General features: G+C 37.3%; 1 protein-coding gene across 4 annotated transcripts in view; it reads left to right on the forward strand.

Annotated features, from left to right (window-relative positions):
- Positions 1 to 19,899, forward strand: part of LOC143213249 (E3 ubiquitin-protein ligase RNF220) — a 257,438-nt gene that overhangs the window by 53,572 nt on the left and 183,967 nt on the right. For 3 of the 4 annotated variants that reach the window (XM_076432919.1, XM_076432916.1, XM_076432917.1), the window contains one exon: positions 15,317 to 15,454. The exons of the other annotated variant lie outside the window; for it this stretch is intronic. In XM_076432919.1, coding sequence (XP_076289034.1) covers positions 15,317 to 15,454 — 138 coding nt within the window. The remainder of the gene's footprint in view (positions 1 to 15,316; positions 15,455 to 19,899) is intronic. 4 annotated transcript variants of the gene reach the window in all.

A 19,899-nucleotide genomic window follows, 5' to 3' on the forward strand; every position in this document is an offset into this window, starting at 1 on the left:
GAATGTTACTGAAAAATTGAATCCAAATTGGTCCACTGAGTTAAAACTTCGTTTTGAGAGAAACGCGTTTAAAATTTTAATTATTTGTTACCACCGGGTAGTTCGTCGTGTAATTTTTGTATGGTGTAAAGAGAGTGGTAAAAGTTATAATGTTGCGGGCCAGACATTGTCAGTGCGAAGTGAGTAGCGGAATGGCAAAGTTCGGGGTGCGTGCGGCACGGGACAGGCGGGCGGATATATCGAGCAAAGCGAAGAGGGTGGAACGGCCTATCGGTATTATTCCGACCAGTCATCGGGACTTATGCCGCTTATGGGATTACACAAGCATTAGCAGACAGCTTGTTCTCTACCATTTTGTACGAAATGCGCGATAAAGCTCAGCATTTCCGCCAATTTGTTCGCGCAAACTAGCTCAAACTTTCTTCGATTTTTCTTCCAGGCTTACTTAATGCTCTTCTGGAATTCCATCTTCGCGCCAGTCGCATGATCGTCTAAATCTTAGACATTAGGTGAACATATTACGGTTATTATATTATCGAAAATCTCAAAAATTGTTGCATTATAATATTAGGTTGGAAACTAAGTTCACGACCCTCCACATTTTCTCAAACAAAGTCATTTATTTTTAAGCACAAGTATTTGATATCAAATTAATCGCAAAATTCAGAGCTTTCCAGTGATATACAGTTCGAAAGGATTGGTCACTGAATTAGGTTATAATGTACAATAAATATATATATTATATAAATAATTTATAAATAAATAATTATATATAAATAATTTATATACTATATAAATAATAAATATATAAGGTACAATAAAAGAATTACGAAATACAAGGTTGCTAGTTGCCAATCTAATATCTGTATAATTACACTGTGAATTTGATGCTTCTCGGGCCAAAAAGAATAGGTGAAATGTAAAATTGTAGACGTTTACAATTTAAGTTAAACAACATTTTTATATTATCTGCGACTTGCTACAATTATTCAAAAATATTTATTTAATTTCCGTTTCTTACAATTAATCTAGAAAATATTTATTCAATTTTTTTTATGTAGAAAATATTGATTTTGCATGGAGGTCTATGAATAACAAATCTTCAACAGCTTGAAATACTTCCAGTCGATTGTTTAAGCGATACTATAGTGACCAGGGTATGCAATATGGTTTCTCTCCTCGAATTACCTGTTCCACAGTTTTTCAGTCTCACGATACGTCAGGTTTACGGATAGTTTGTTATACGTAAATGCTGAAAGTAACATGAGTTGGACAAAAAGTAACACGACGCCGTGGCATATTTTTAAACCGGCGAAGTGTCAATGATTTTATACCATCTCTTGCGATATAATTTCTTTCGATTCGCTCTTGTAATAACTTCACGAACAATTTTCATAAAAAGCTACGTCAAGTTTAAATTTATTTTATAATTTCAATTTTATTGAATACTTTCTTTTGGATTCTCTATCATGGACCCTCGATTATTCTCGTGGAATTAACATTTCATTGACTGAAAAGGTCAAAATGAATTGATATTCTGTTATAATGGTTACGTAATTGTTACTAAAATTTTCTTTCTTTCAATATTTTTAAATGTACTAATATAGATCATTTTGCTAAGCTTTTTATTTCATTAGGATTTCAAGAAATTCTCTTATAATCTTTTTTGGAAGACTGAAGATATTTGAGAACTTTCGCATGAAAATTGCAAAGATAGACTTGTCACTTGAATATAAATAATGTTGATATGCCACAAAAGATTGTTGTTCTACTAAGGGACGTATTAAAACTACAAATACATATAAAATGATTCTAAAATAAAAAGGTGAGCTTTCATCGATTGAGTTTCATTTATAATTACGAAAATTCAAATAATTGAAAATTATTCGAGACCGAATTTCCAAGTCACATTGATTTTTGTCCCATTTGAAAAATCGACGTTGTCCCCGAAGGTTCAAGTAAAAAAGTAAGAAGAGAGGCTATTGCGTAAGTAAGTGACGAGTACAGGCTTTGCGCAATGACCAGAAGCTGGATAAACGGTGGTATTGCCATCGAGGAACATCGGCGTGTGTTCATCGGGGTAGAAGAAAGAGAAGATCGCGTGGAAGCGATTCGAGGGGCCTGGTATAATTTATTTAATTATATCGAATTCACGGTGAGAAGCGCGTGCCTCGAGTTCTCACGGTAGGACAATAAGGACATTCATTCGTCCCTTGGTTCGGGGCCACGGTGGCTCGGACAAGCGGTTTCTCTTAGGTCTTAATCGCTCGCCACGGAATGCGCGTTTAATGCAAAAGAGGACACTGGCGGCTTGTGTTTGACTTCGCCTGTATTTTCTCCGGTTGTCCTCGACGACATCGCGGAACTTACTTCACGGGTCGTTTCCATAGCCTCTTTCGAGTTCCACGGGTCCCGAACGAGCTTACGAAATTCTTCGTGTGTCGCCTGACGCTAATGATACCCGCGCCTCCAGCTAATCCAACCGATTGTTCGCGCACTCGGGCCTAGGCGAACTTTCAGATGCCATGCGGAACACTATCAACGCAAGATTAAATTACTGGAGTTACGCTACCGCTCAAAAGTATGTGGACACTTGTTCAATTCTCCTCCAAAAAATGAATCTTCAAGGGATTTCATCAAATTTCATGCAATCTGCTCTTTATACAATATTGGAGAATTTATCTGAGCAATAATTTATTAGTAGATCGCGAGTTTAAAGCATTTATGACAAAAATTATCATTTACTGCATAATTACACATTTCTCTAGGGATTGGACCTAAAGTATATATTTGATTTTTTATTTATTTATATTTTTCTGTACAATATACATTTTTTTGAACACTAAAACAGGATCACTTGTACTCAAGACTATCTGTTTCAAGACTAGTTGTTCTAAAAAGAATTCTTAAAAATCACCTTTTCACTGGAAAGTTACACAAGCCTCCCTTAAAATACGTTTCTAAACATTTTCAGTGGTACGCATACTTTAACTATTTACTATTTCATGTTCTATTTTAACCAGCTCTGTGAACTATAAATATCGTCTAATAATAATCAAATAGTACACAAATTTCAACGATAAGTGTCCACATAGTTTTGAACGTTAGTGTACCAATGACTATTGCACCTGGGAGAAAATTCATTATTGCAACGTTTTACTTGACCTCTTCACTTATTGATAAATAAATAAATAAATTTATGGGTGGGAGTAAGCATCATTCTAATCAACATGTTTTGTCATGTAAGTTTTTTTTATGGTATTAGAGAGATTGAATTTTTTGGTCCATCATGTTCTTCATACAAAAGATTGGTCACCTCCATTTTGTACATATACAGGGTGCGCCATCTGTAGGTACCATATGTTAAACGCTAAAACAATTGCTATTCGTAAACATTCCGGAGAATATTCTAGCGTATTTGACAGCTCATTTCATACCATTATTCACCATGAATAACTTAACACCAGCACAACGCATCGATATTGTAGAAATATATTTTAGAGAACAGTCCTCATTTACCAAAACCTTACGTGGTATGAGGCAAAAGTATGGACGGAATTTCAACGTTACGCCTCCAGACTTTTTTCTGTGGGGATATTTAAAGTCAAAAGTTTATGTTGGCGCGCCGCGGTCCCTCCAGGAGCTGAAAGATGCAATCCGTAAGGAAATAACCGAAATAATGCCCGAAACGTTGCAAAAAGTTATGGAAAATGCCCAAAAACGAGCATTTCTTTGCGTCGTTCATAAAGGCGATTACTTGCCCGACGTTGTATTTAAAAAATGAATTTTTTGTATTGGTATAAACCAAAGTAAATAAATATCGCAAACCGAACTCGATTTAATTACGTTTTCACTATTTTATAAGCATTTAACATATGGTACCTACAAATGGCGCACCCTGTACAATACTTCTGTACTATCTACGAATACTATGTTCGGTTGATCTTTTCACGGAATATGTTATTTTGCAATTGTTTCACTGGAACAATGAAAATTTGGTCAGGAATGAAATACTGTAACTAGTGAATTAATGAACACATAAATAATGATGTACTGGAAAAATGGTTTCTTCGTCTGTTCATTTTCACTGTTCACCAAGATCATTGAATTTTTCTAATGCCTCTGCAGGTTGATTCGACGGATCTTAATTTTAATAGTCTTTTTACGTTGAAGACAACGTAACAATACTCTTGGATCTTTTATATTTTTCACTGTTTTATATTTCGCTCAGTTAATGACTTCACAAATGCATAAAAATCCGCAGTCTAATAATGACGTACTGAAAAAATGGGTTCGTTATAATAACACAAAATCTGCAAGTCTACGATTAACGTTAGAAAGTGAAATGGCGAGAGGAGCGGAGGGAAGCTTTATGGTCGAACGCTTACAGCCGGACGCAAAACCACACTTTACTCAATGGGGTATACATCGGTGGAGGACACGTAGTAATAATACGCGAACAATGTAGGTGACGTTAGGTTCCGAACAGGTCGACACGACGAAGGGGTACCCCATCGCAGACTCTGTATGAAATATCAACCACCGTGAAACTTGAACGCCCTGAGAAACTTCGAGCCATCCTCCGTCGACTCTCGTTTTCGCTCGATCGGCAATCTGCTGGGTTCGCCAGAAATTAGGAGGCTGAAAAATCTTGGGAATTTCGATCAAAAACCGGGGAAACTCGCTGACCAGAATCCATACGGAGCCGAGAGCCAAGGTCCCCTTAAGACTCGTCGGCCAATATTCACCGAACTATGCGCGAGTATATCAGATCGCCGAGCCTCGTTGCTTTATGAAAAAGTTGTAAAATTAATAAAGAATCCCGGCCGCGGAAATCCGCAATATGGAGGGTTGATTCATCAGAAGGAGACCCTATACATGGAAATTTTCGGTGACCGCGATTCTTTCGAAATTTCCGTGACACAATTGGATTTCGTGTGTAAAGAATTGTTTAAAAATACTGTATACTTATTGTCATAGAGGATACATACATTTCACCACTGAGAATGAACAATTTTATCAGGTCCCAGCGGAGATAAAAATTTATTGTACAGGGTGTCACAAAATTATATGTTGTGGACACCATAGCGCGATTCTACACCCCCGATTTAGTCGAAGATAACGTAAGAAAACACCCGCAAAATTGACCTTGAACGTGAAAAACAAGGTAAAGAAATCAACAATTTTTTTAAGGATTAAGATTTTTTAAATTTTTATACCAAAATTTTCTTTTAAAATCTACAATCTTAAATCTTAAAAGAAAATTTTGGTACAAAAATTTAGAGAATCTTAATCCTTAAAAAAATTGTTGATTTCTTTACCTTGTTTTTTCACGTTCAAGGTCAATTTTGCGGGGGGTTTCTTACGTCACATTCGACTAAATCGGGGGTGTAGAATCGCGCTATGGTGTCTACGACATATAATTTTGTGACACCCTGTACATTTCCAAAAATCCCATAGTGTTGAAGAGTAAATAAATCTCTTGTTCCAAAGTTTTAAACTCCAATGAAAAATTTATTTATTATTTGATATATTATTTGACTTTTTGTTCTAAAGTTGTAACATCTACCGAAAAATTTATTGTCATCATCAGACTCCGGATTTTTATGTATTTATGAAGAAATGAACTGGATGAAATACGAAATAGTGAAAAATGTAAAGAATCTAAGAATATTGTTATGTTCTTTTCATGGTAGAAAGACTATTGAGGGATGGAATTAATTTTGATTCAGCTACAGCTCCCCACAATCGATGCAGCACATTTTTATTTTGCATAAAATCCGCAGTGGATAAATATCAGATTTATTTGACTTCGTTCTAAAGTTCTAAGATCTAGTGAAAAATTTATCGTTTACCAAAATTTTTATTTTTCATCAAAACTCGTAATGCGAACGGAACCACAAAGATCTCAACAAAGTAGAATTGTAAAGCGTAGAATTCTTAACGATGGTTCGGGTGTGCGATTTCGTTTTAACAATTTCTTCCGCGTATATTTTCATATCGTGTATTGGCGGTAGTGTGCGTGACGTTCGTATCGGCGGATCCTGTAGCCGTGATTGTTAAACTAATATTGAAACAGACGATTCGGGAACCGCCGCTATTTATGTCCCCGTTTGAACTGGCGGACTTCCGCCGTGGGATAATACGGTTAACCACGCTGGCCATTAGTCTTTCCACAATCGATACACGCCGGCTGTTACGGTGAAAATCGACGTCGATTATCATCCAACAGCTTCGACTGCTCTCGTCCACCTTTCTCTTCTTCATTCCGCTATTCTAACTTTGAACTAATCGAAATACTAATACTGTTCGGCATTTTGTTACTCGCTCGACGATGCCCTGCATACAATTACCGACCAAATCTATTTAATACCACGGATATCGAACATTTAACAGCGACTAATTTCCTCGAAAGAACAACAGTTTGAAACGTGTCTGAAATTTTTTAATTATTGGACTATAAAATTTTCCATATATAATATTTAACTCGGAAGACGTACAGTCATTCGCAATAAGATTCGGACACGCTTAAAAAGACGATAACTTTTCTAATATCGGACCAGACGATTTGGATTCTAAATTTTCGAAAAATTGCAATTGGTCGGGAGTGTACAGGAAATACTAAAATTTGTTATCTGTAACTTTTTTATGCGAATCTTTATCGAAAATTTTTAAAATACATCTTGTAAATTTATTACATTTTTAAAAATACATCAAAGTCAGCCACTAGGTTGTAACTATAAATTGTAATTATTATATCATTTGTAATTATGCAGAAGTTTAAAAATATTTTCGTCATTACACTACATCATTATTTTATTTCATGTATCTGTTATAATACAGTCATAATACATTTACTGATACGTAATGATTCGTCTGATGAACGCGCTGAAAAACATGTTTGATCGAAATGCAATTTACGGTTGAATAAACAGCAAAAATTACACTTTCAAGTATACATATATTCACATTTAATGACACATCAAATGTAAATATTAATTGCATTAATTTGAGTAATGAAACGAGAACGAAATAACAATTCTGCTTTTTATTCGGTGGTGAAATATACATATAAACCTATAAACGTTTCATAGATTTTTTACGTTTTCTTCGCCTTAATTTGCAATTAATTATAATTTAATATCATCGCTTCTTTAGTTGCCTGTTTTGAGGTTTGCAAAGAAGGCTTAATAATTGACAGATCCTCGGTTACAGTTCGTTACTTCTTCAATTCTGTGGTGTATTAAAATCTGCAACAAATAGATTATGCGTGGCTGCAAACCACATGAAAGTTTCTCTAATTAGAAGCATTAGCCGATGAACGATATCGATCTTATGGTTCCCGGGATTCCTGCTGCGGGTTGTATCGCTCCCCGTTTTTCCAGCTCGATCTCGTGCTCGCAGCGTTGGATCTCACGCCGGGAACTGAACCAGCTAAGTTGCCGCAACACAATCCACTCTCCAGTACCATGTCTGAACGTCTCGTCTTCTACTACTTCTTCTGTTTTACAGTAACTGAGCTCTCCCCCTTTCCTCGGCGCATTGCTCATTCTTGCGAGAGAGTGATCTCGTTCCTTCACACACGCACTCGCCTCTCTTGGTATCGTGCACCTGCAACACGCTCAAATCGCGACGCATTTTTACGTCTTTCTAATCACTGTGGAATATTTCAATCTCGTCTTTCATCCCCCCACTCCCAATTTGTTTCAAACAAGTTTTCCAAAACACAGTCATTAGTAGACTGCGGATCTTTATGCAAAATAAAAATTGTCTGCATCGATTGCAAGAAATATAAACTAATCTCAATGTTATTTCTTCCCTTAATGATTTTAATAGAGATTTTAATTAATCATATATTGACATCTTCAATTTTTAACAGTTTTCCTAGTTGCTCAGGTTTGATTTATAACTAGACTGCGGATCATTATGCAAAATAAAAATTGTCTGCATCGATTGCAAGAAATATAAACTAATCTCAATGTTATTTCTTCCCTTAATGATTTTAATAGAGATTTTAATTAATCATATATTGACATCTTCAATTTTTAACAGTTTTCCTAGTTGCTCAGGTTTGATTTATAACTAGACTGCGGATCATTATGCAAAATAAAAATTGTCTGCGTCGATTGCAAGAAATAGAAACTAATTTCGATGTTATTTCTTTCCTTAATGATTTTAATAGAGATTTTAATTAATCATATATTGACATCTTCAATTTTTAACAGTTTTCCTAGTTGCTCAGGTCTGATTTATAACTAGACTGCGGATCATTATGCAAAATAAAAATTGTCTGCGTCGATTGCAAGAAATAGAAACTAATTTCAATGTTATTTCTTCCCTTAATGATTTTAATAGAGATTTTAATTAATCATATATTGACATCTTCAATTTTAAAAATGTTACAACAATTTTGAATTTCATCTATCCTATTTCAAGTAGAAACCCGTAAAACTATACAGGGTGTTCCAAAAATGTTGTACTTCCTTGTAGGGGGTGATTCCTGAGGCCGTTTGAAATAACTTTTTCCTTTACAAAAATGTTCTCGTAAAGGAAGAGTTACTACCAATGACCTCACGAATCGCTCCTTTCAAGGAAATTAATAACTTCTGCGACACTCCGTAGAATATAGTAGATTCTCGTATACCGTAACAAAGAAAAAACTGCTTAAAACGACTGCGCCCATGTATCTCCTGTGGTATAGCAAGCGTACAGATTTTTTGAAACGAATTTTTGGGAAGAAATGTTTGGTCCGGCAGAAGAAAGCGCTTAGAACTAGACAGACAATGTCCAACAAATTTCAAGATTTTAAAATAAAACACAATCTAAAATACTGATAAACAGACTGCGGATCTTCATGGAAATTATCCTAATTATCCTATTAAGCTGAAACTACTACATTGATGTCCTTAAATATTTTTCACAAGTCCACTGTTTTGAATGCCACCTGCCTATTTTTCGTAGAGTGAAAAGAGTTGCAACATTTGAGCAGTCTCAATGTTAACACTAATCCTACCAAGCCCGGTGCATCGATCTCTCCGACCCGCGCAGAAGAGGATCGGGTGCAGCAGTCGTCGCGGCAAACAAAATGCGTTTTATGTAACAATTACCCGCAACAAAGTCTCCGCATTCCCCCGGGGGGAGTGTCCAATTTCTTGCGAGGAAGACGACGGATCATCTCGCGGTGGATAGACGACGTCTGGGACATCTACATGAACGGTGGGCGGAGAGGGGAGGCGAAGCGAGTCGAAGCTGAAGAAGAAGCGGTGGAAGAAGAGGAGAAGAAGAAGAAGAAGAAGAAGAAGAAGAACCGGGGAAACAACGGGAAACAGGAGACCGCCCTAACATGGTGCACGAGACGATTCCGAGGCATGCGATTGTTGCGCATCATGATCACGGCAGCTGACAGTCGATCCTGCGATCTTAATCTGGTCAACATACTCGCAAGTAGGGAAAGAACTGCTCTCGGGATGGGGGATTGGGAACGGGGGAGAAGGAAAAAATCGGTAGCTGGTCGATTGAGAGGACGGGAATCCGTCTGTCGGTTTATACGGCTGAGAGACCGGATCAAGAAGCCTTGAATAATTCATCGAGAAAGCGAGACTCGCTGCTGCTGCTGCTTCAGCTTCAGCTTCGACGCAACGACTGACGTTCCGTAGCCTGTTTGCACTGTTAGTTGATTCGCTCACCTCCTCGCCTCGGCTATTTCTGACACCCTGCATCACCCTCGTTGCTGCTGTTCACCATCATACGACTTTTCTTGCCAGGTGAAAACAATGGCGATTTTTGAGCTAACTCTTCTGCCGTGGAAAGCTTGTCTGGCAAAAGGCGAATTCCTCTTGGCTAATGCGATGGCTAAACACTGTATTATAGCTGGCTACGGTAGGAGCTGAAGGCTCTTCTGATGCTGGAAGCTTTATGGGAGTATTTAATTCTTGTATTTTTATACGATTATCTTATTCATTCAGAAGGATTCAGTGGAGTTCTTGAGAATTTGGTCAAGGTGTAGTGTATAAAAAGAGTCCCCCCCACTATGGGGACTATTTTGGCTAGTGCAACGACCAATATCTGGTTGCAGGGGGAGCTGAGGGTCCTTCTGATGCTGGCTTCAACTGTGATGGCTTCTTGTATTTTTATACGATTATCTTATTTAGTGATTCAGAAGGACTCGGTAGAGTTTTGGGAATTTTGTTCAAAGTAATATAGTTTGTGTTAAACCTAATTGAACCTAACTATTTCAAACACATTATGGAGGACTCACCTGGCTAACAGGCGAACTCATGTTGCCTAAAGACTAGGAACTATATCTGACTGAAATTCTTCTGATGCTGGAAGGTTGATGGGAGAGCCAAACTGTGATGGCTTCTTTTTTTGAGAAGATTTATTGGACAATTATCTAACTAGGAGAATGATTTGATTTGGTGATTCAGAAGGATTCAGTTTTTGTGAATCTAAACATAGGTGAACCTACACTGGTTACAGTGGGAGTTACTGTTTGTCCTAATGCTGAAAGTTTCATAGGAGAACTTTGATAATTTCTTCTGATATATTTTTGTGAGAAGGATCCACTGATTATTTATTTAGATTAGATTATTTAACTGATTTGGTGATCAAAGAGGATTGGATAGATTTTTTGTGACTTTATTTTAATTATTGAAACGTGATTATGTCAACCGTAATGAATTGTAATGTCTTTTTAATTGCACTTCGCAGTTTGTGGCGGAAAGTTTGATGAAACTTTTGTTTTATAAAATGAAATGTTAAATAAATTTCGAGAGATTGCATTGCGAAATATTCTGCTGCCTACGAATTATTATAATATATTATAAAAGGTTTGTTTTCCATTATGAGCAACAGTTATCCATTTACCAACCTTTCTGGGATTATCGTAAAATTGCTATGACTTTAGAACAAGTCACTATACTTTCTAAAAAAATATTACATATTCTTGAAATGCGTAGCATCAAAACTCGCTTTGTCTATTTCTGAAAAATGTTGGGTTATTTATTATTATTAGTATACGCTTTGCAAAAAGTGTGTTCAAATTATTGGAAAACTAAAATCCATAAATATCTGAAATGTGCTCCCGGTGGGCATAGCCAGCTTTTTTGATCCAGAAATTGAATAATAAACCTAACAAATTTACAGTAAATATGCTTCATACCTTAAAAAAATTCCCGAATGCCACCCGATTCTTTTACCGTCACATTAAGCATCCCCCGTCGACAACAAACCCGATTGCGTTCCTGGAACAGTCGACGTATTTCAATTAACTAAATTGTCTATTACCGTTCTTTAATAAAGAAATACATTTTTCCGACGGGGAAGATATTTGTCGTGCGAAATGAGTTTTCAAAGAGCTCATAGAATTTCTTCGGCAACGAAGAGAAAACCACCCCAGTGTTTCATGGCACCGGTTAAGCGTCTACATCCGGCACGGGACGGTACGAGGAGGGGGGTAGGGGGGCAGACAGGTAAAGAGAGGCGTCTTTTGAGGTTCTTTTCGCCGCCTAATTGTATCGGGTGTCTTAATCAGCGTGTAAGCTCCTAAAGTCAAAGGTCTTGAAAAGAAGAACGAGGAGGAAGCGTCATACTCTGCATCTCAAAGGCCGAATTTAAAAGCCGCGTTAAGCCTCCGACATTACACTCGATGCATTTACCCTCCACGAGCATGAATTTAGATTGTGACTTAGGCGTTGCGTGTGCTCCTTGCCACGGGATCGAACCCCGCGGTAGCTACTTCTACCTATATTCTAGCTACCTATTCTTTTCTTTATAATCCTGGCAACTTCTCACAACGCAAAATTGCTCGCAAAAAATATACCGGACGTTGTGGCTCGCGGATTCCAACTTTGTTTATTCGTAGAATTTTGTCATATATTAGGTCATTAGATTATATGTTAGGTCTATAACTTGAAAACCGGAATTTTTTTAGGAAATTTGAGCGTTTATTAAAGAAAATCTTGTACAATTCTGTTATTCAAAGTATTGTCCATCGGAAGTTACAACATTTCCCCATCTATCTGGCAATTTGTGGATGCCATCCCAAAAAACCGGTCATCTTTTGAATCGAAGAACGGAATCGAGCCAATTTTTGATGCCTTGGACTGAAGTGAAGCGTATTCCGGAAAGTGCATTCTGCATCGACCGAAACAAATGGTAGTCAGAAGGCGCCAAGTCTGGACTATATGGCGGGTGGGGCAGAACTTCCCATCCGCTATTTTCCAAATAGTTTTTAACGGGTTGAGCAACATGTGGCCGAGCATTGTCATGTTGGAAAATCAATGTCTCGTGTCTGGTCTCCCATTCTGGCCGTTTTTCCTTCAATGCTCTCTTTAAACAAATTAATTGTTTTCGGTACAGCTCTCCAGTAATGGTTTCACCCTGTTTTAGAAGCTCATAATACACAACTGCCTTCTGGTCCCACCAAATACAGAGCAGTACCTTGGCAGCGTGAATATTCTTCTTCGGTGTCGACTCGGCTGGTTGGCCGGTCTTCACATACGATTTCTTCGCTTCGGGTTGTCGTAATGAATCCATTTTTCGTCGCCAGTAACAATTCGATGCAAAAACGACTTCTTTTTATGACGCCCGAGCAGTATTTCAGATATGCAAAATCGCCTTTCCACGTCTCTCGGCTTCAACTCGTATGGCACCAAATAACTTTGCTTTTGGATGAATCCCAATGCTTTTAGGCGTTTGGAAATGGCTGCTTGAGTGACGCCCAATGATTCCGCAAGCTCTTCTTGTGCTCGACACGAGTCTTGATCGAGTAACGCTTCCAATTCTTCATCTTCAAACTTTTTCGACTGTCTAGGCCGCTCTTTTGTCTTTGATGTCAAAATCGCCATTTTTAAAGCGTTGAAACCACTCGAAACACTGTTTTCGCAAGAGCATGTTCGCCATACAATTCCACGAGCAAACGATGACTTTCGGCTGCAGTTTTCTTTGCAAAAAACTGACTCAGCAAAACTTCCCGCAAATGCTGTTTCTTTCGCCAATTTTCAAAATTTTCCATGATTGAAAAAAATATGATGCGCACAAGCAAATCAAACACTGTTGACTGATTTTGTAGGTTATGAATAGAGCTTCAAAATGACGTGTATGTCAATGATTTGCTACAGCGCATACACAAGTGTCGACATCTAGTGTCAAATTCCGGTTTTCAGGTGATAGACCTATAACTATTTATAAATATTTTTTTAAATTGTTAGAAGGATTAAATTTTCAGTAGCTAGTTTTGGACCATTGTTCACTTGGAAGACAGTGCTCAATTGTATCCTTTTTGCTATGTTCCTTTGAACTGTTAGGACTTAGGACATTGAATTGTTGCAAGGATTAAATCAGACAGTGCTCAATTGTACCCTTTTTGTGATTTTTCTTCGAACTATTAGGAGAATTGAATTGTTAGAAGGTTCAATTTGGAACACGTTTGTTATTCTATTAGTGTATAATGCAGGTTGTACTGCACTTTATTGATCCAGTTGTCCACGTGGAACAAGCCTAAAATTACTGGCGGCTACTAATAATGGAACTGGTATTTTTACGTACTAATTGCAATCGAGAGCTCGGGCATTCGTGTTCCTTTGAACTGTTTGGCGAATTGTATTGTTAGAAGGATTAAATTTTCAGGAGCTATGTTTTATTTAGACCATTGTTCAATTGCACGACAACACTAAACTGTAGGCATTTTTTAACGCGATTCTTTGAATTGTTGGAAGGATTAAATCAGACAGTGCTCAATTGTAGCCTTTTTGTGATTTTTCTTCGAACTGTTAGGAGAATTGAATTGTTAGAAGCAAGTTCACAATTTGGAAAACACGTTTGTTATTCTATTAGTGTATAATGGAGGTTGTACTGCACTTTGTTGATCCAGTCGTCCACGTGGAACATGCCTAAAATTACTGGCGGCTACTATAATGGAACTGATATTTTTACGTATTAATAACAATCGAGAGCGCGGGCATTCATTTGTAGCTTTCATGTAATGAATATGAATTTAAGCTGACGGGTTGGATCTGATACAGGAAGGGTCTTTGATAGAGACAACCGACCCCGCCACGTGCTGCCTATACACTAAAAACCAATATAATCCGCGTCGAACGTAATGACAATGCCATCTATATTTGATCGCAATAATGCGCGCTTCCAAAGACGACGGGCAGGATAAAAATATCATACGTTTAATACTCTTCCGAACGATATCGTAATCTGTTCGTTTCATCTTGTTCATTCACGTCGTTGAAGAGGCAGGTCCGCTTTTAAGCCTCTCCCATTGGCTTCCCAATTTCAACGTCAAGGGTACTCTTTCTTAGAACCCTGTAATTAATATACAGTGATGGATTTCGAAAATCCATCGATAAGTAACTACGCGTGATACTCTATTCAAGTAAACGTTTATCAACAAACGAGATGAAATTAGCGATTATTCGACAAAATAGAAAAATCTGCAACTTCGGGTTGGTGTAGATTGAATACTGTTTACTGTCTATAGAATTGTATGAAAATATTAATGAAATAAGAAAAGTTGATCATCTTAATTGTGCGAAATTGCATTACGATCATGATTGTAAAACATTTTTGAACTTGTACCATGATAGATTGTGTGTAGAACTGTAAGCAAATGTTAATTAATCTGTCTTGTTTCGTTGAGAATACAATTTTTAATCTTCTGGAATAATTTCTGTTTTTGAGTACGAGTATCGCGAACATTTGAGATCAAATTTTCACTAACCAGAAATATTATTAATCTTGATTTATTGAATGATTAAATTAATCTTAAGTTTGATTATATAAAGTGGCGTGTCAGACAATAATTCTGTGTAGCTGGTAATATTGAATAATGTGATTTATACTGTTAATTATAGTTGAATAAAGAAATAGGACATTCAGAAACTTAGAACATGCAGATTCCTTTACAGCAGTTAATCTTAATCGAAATTGGTGATCTAGATGAATGATCTTAACCCTCGCAAGGCAGATGCTTCTGACGACTTGTTGTTAAACATTACTATTGAATTCTAAACATCCGTAATATTTTATATATTTCTTAACCCACTTCTTCAGGTTCAACATTGATCCAATAAACAAATGATCAGAATTGCATACAGAAAAATTCGAATTTAGATGGAACGTTAATAACACCGGGTCCAGATGGGCCCGCCATCCGAAGGTTTAAGATGATCTTTTCTACACGACCAATGCGGTTTAGCTGTGCTGAAAGAGAGAATTTGCATGAATCTTGTACTAATCTATATATAACATGTATTGTATTGATGATGACGATGACTGATGACCGTTGTTATGTGGGTGATTCTAGTGGGGCCTGTGTTCGGGGGCCGATGCGGCGCGGAGGCGCTCGGGCTGGGGTTAGGGTTGTCGCTGGGCCCAGCCTACAGATTCGCTCTGCCCCCGGGACTCGCTGCCAAGACCACCCGCTGCCTTGTATTCGACCAAGGTAGGCCTACCAGCCATCTTCATTAACGCCACATACCATCCCAAATTGACAAGACTCATTAACCCTCTCGTTAGGCTTGTTCAACTAAACTTTCACTCCTTTCATTCGTTAGACGTCAACTGAACCTCTCTGGTCCCTTGTTTCCTAACGTTTTCAGAATTTCCAGGGATCACGCAGGTAATACAGGGCTATCAAAATAGAACTATAAAGGGCGTCCAGACATTATCACCTTGATTACTATTATTATTCGCTGCGAGAAATGTTTTTATGGAGATTGAATAGCTTCAAGAGATGCACATACAGTGGGTGTACAAAGTATTCGTACACCTTTTAAAAACTAATAACATTTTTATAATTGTATCAAACGACCTGATTTTTTATAATCAATTAGAAGCATTGGTTTACGAAATGATATGCAAAAAAGATTTTCCAGGAATTTTTAATTTACAAGGTTACATGCAAAAATAAAAAAGGGATTTTTAAAACTTTTTAATTGGGGCCCTTAAACACACGAGCTACAAGCGGTTAAAAATGGTGAAAATCGTAGTTTTGATCAATTTCTGCTTAAAATCCACAGAATCGTACATCTTTCGATGCGTGTCATTTTTTCCTACGTCAACCGATTTCGTTGAAATTTTCAGCATGTGTATAACTATTATAGATCTACAAAACATATATTTTAAATTTTCATTAGGGACCCAAATAAAAAAGTTTCAAAAAATGCCTTTTTTATTTTTGCATGTAACCTTGTAAATTATAATTTTTGGAAAATCTTTTTTGCATATCACTTCGTAAACCAATGCTTCTAATTGATTATAAAAAAATGACGTCGCTTGATACAATTATAAAAAAGTTATTAGTTTTTAAAAGGTGTACGAACACTTTGTACACCCACTGTACACGGTGTCATACATACTATTTATTTAGTCTCATGGCTCAGAATCAGACTTGGTTTTGCAATATGCGGATCTAAATTAACCTGAGCATTCATTTTATTGTCTACAAACAAAATGATTAGTAGACTGCGGATCTTTATGCAAAATAAAAAATGTTCGCATCGTTTGCAGAACACAGGTGACAAATAAAAATTGTATTCCTCTGTTAATTATCCTATCGAGCTGAAACTAATACATTGATGTCCTTAAATATTTTTAACATGTCCACTGCTTCAAATTGTGCATGCCCATTTTTGTGATAAATGTATAACATCCGCAGTCTAATGATTAGTTCAGGAGATATTTTGAATTGAACAGAGATAAATACATCATCTTCGATCCAGTAAGATCGATGATGAAGACATGAATTGATATAGGAAATTTTTAATTTGCATAAACATTCGCGGTCCACTTGTCGCAATTATTAAAGAAAGATAGAACTCTTTACTTGGCATCTTTTTCTTGCAATTGACGCAGAAAATTTTATAAACAAAAATTATTAGCTTGAGACCAAAGGTAGATTGTAGCTATAGATAGATAGAGCTGGATGCAGCTAATTAGGCAAATACCGTTCCCATGAACATAATCACACTGACTTCACTACAACAAGATAGCCAGTGTGATTGTTATCATACAAATCTGTGAAAATATGACGCTAAAGGAGCGCCATCGCGGTCTGATCCGACATTAGCGACCAAGCGAACGAACAACAGCGGCTAACCGTCTAATAAACGATCGATCCTCAGATCACATCATCGAACCGATATATTGAGACAAGAATATCGATTGCTCTGTTAATTTCCGCAATTCCCAGGGCTTAGAGTGGTCCATCGATCCCCGAAATCCAGCTATAAGATCGACTTGCGCGTTTGCACAGACTAAGCCAACGAGCTATGCTCATCTTCGTGTCTACAAATGTAACAAGACCGATCGCAAACAAGCTTGCACTTCCGACAGATATCTCTAGGCCGGTTTGCGACGGTAATGCGTGACAACGATCGCTCTAGCGTTTGCAAACTTGCGCGATATTAGCACGTTCGCCAGCGAACCGGCTGCTAACGATAAAAGTTCTACAAACTTGAAGTCGTCCATTTTACGAAAAAATAAAAGGGCGAATTTTATCTCTTTTTGAATCCTCTTGCATTATACAGCTACTAAATTCGATACGATATTGACAGCTGAAAAATGTTTGAATCTGGACCCATAATTGTTATTCAGTACAGTCTGATAAGTTATGAAATTGTTTAATAAATTTTTTGTACGATCGATTTAGCCTATTGTAATTTTTTACACAGAGGACAATTAATTGATTGAGAATTGATAGAGCAAACATTATACATTTTTCATATAAATAATGGTTTCCTATACAAAATTATATCCCTTACACTTGATTAAACGTACCGTCATTTTTCTTGTGAGAAACATTTAGTTAATCGAAATTTAATAGTGGAAATATTATTTTTCGTATAAATAATGTGGAAATATTATTTTTCGTATAAATAATGTTTCCTGTAAATACAGCGAAATTTTGTTTGTAGTAAACGAGGTACAAAGTCGTATCTGCTGAAGCTTTCATCGAAACACAGTGCAAATATACGTTGATATAATAATACATTATACATTATTAAATTTTGCATGTTGATGAAAAAATTATTTCTATACATTATTGTTAGGCTGCTGAATTTGTGACAAAAATGAGTAGTCGACGTAAAACAGTCGAAAGATTAAAAGGATTTAAGAATGAATTATTTCATCTGATTGAAACTATTAAAAAACCCAACAAAATATTTCACTCCAGTTTTTTGCAATTGCTCCAGACAATTTGTATCTTGGATAAAAATTCACAGTCTGATATTTGAAATGTTCATAGTGAACATAAAATCGTCCTAGTATCGTCTTGCAAATTTTATTCTTAGTGAATGTTTTTAGAATTGTGACCGATTCTGTAAACTTGCAACACATTGTGTTGATTTGAATTTTTGAATTTGAATTTGAATCCTTGTTTAACTTCATTGCGTAAAAATATGGTAAAAGGAAAGATAAGATCCGCCTCTTGATTTAAGAACATTTCATAGTACGCGTGGAATTTTTTGCCGGAGAAGCCCCTAAATTATGCATTCGCTTGTTTCGCCGGCAAGGTGCACCCGACGTCAGCCATGAGAATGGAATTTCAAAGGCAAGAACAATGACTCGTTTCGAGCTTTCGCGTTCTCCTAGATCATCGTTGCCGCTGGAACGACAAGGATCTCCTCAGAACGGTGGTATTATTTTTCATAAGCGAGGCGTAAATGGCCGTTCCGTGTGATTGCATGGATCCTACCGGATGAACGCGTTCCTGGTTTTACTTTAGTTGAAACGGAGAGGGTAATTCCAACGATCCTCGAAACACCTTTTCTTCATCGCACCTTACGCCAAGTGCACGCGTCTAAAACGGCCCACAGATGATGTAATTTATCGTACAACAAATCGTACAAATTAAGTTGCTTCAACCGTCTGAAAGACAATTGCAACGATTGGTGTGCGGTTTTCCAATTGGACAAAAACCCACTTTATTCGAAATTTTCATTTACATAAATAAAATTTTTATATGTCCTTTTTACTTACCTTTAAATATTATATATTCTCCTTTTAATGTTTCGTAAATTGTCCGGAAAGCTTTGGGGACGATTTTGCCTAAATATTGAGGCGATATCGATTACCGAATTTAAGATCTTCTTAGGAACTTTCAGTGTCCTAATATCTCAGAGTAACAATCGATTGAGAAAAACAAAAAAAAAAGTATTTCGTTTTACCAAAAAGTATAATGTTCGAGTATATTCTCCTTCCTATTTGTCGAACCTAATGCAAAGATAACTTCTCGGGAAGATTCTTCGTGTTTTCGACAGAAAAGAGGATGTTTTTATTTGTTCGACAGAAACTTTTGATATTTTTGTGGCACAGGACAATTCTTTTCACGTGACTACGCCCGGGTGGAGTATTAAAGCGATACGTTACCGATACGCCGCGACCATAAAGAACACTGCAAGAGCCGGGAGCTTCCGGCTGGCTTGAATTCGTTTACTTTCTATTACTACGTTTTCATCGAGGGATAAGATCATTATGCCAGTCTCCGTCCCTACTCCTGGTACCCCATGTAACGTCTTGCATCGCCACCTTCTCGTCCAACATCCTGCTCCCCTTTCCTGCAGCCGTTCTCTCTCTCTCTCTCTCTCTACTCCCCCGCTCGTCCCGTTTGCTTCTCGCCTCTTCGCGCGACAGTAATTTTACTTAATTAAATTCCGTTCTTTCTGCCTTTGCTGGTACGACCCCTCTGGCCATCCCCGTCCTTCTATCGCCCAGTGAGGATCGTCACTGATTTTTCTCGGCTGTCTTCTCCTCTCGTCGCAGCTTCAAACGATTTTTCCACAATTTCGTGCTCGCCGGGATAGCCTAAAAGCGTTGACAACACCCGACGACGCCGAAACTTCGGGTTTTCTCAGTCGCTCGGCGAATCAACCGTTTGCGAGGCTC

This window comes from Lasioglossum baleicum, chromosome 11 (genome assembly GCF_051020765.1).
Source record: "Lasioglossum baleicum chromosome 11, iyLasBale1, whole genome shotgun sequence".
NCBI classification, from domain to species: domain Eukaryota; kingdom Metazoa; phylum Arthropoda; class Insecta; order Hymenoptera; family Halictidae; genus Lasioglossum; species Lasioglossum baleicum.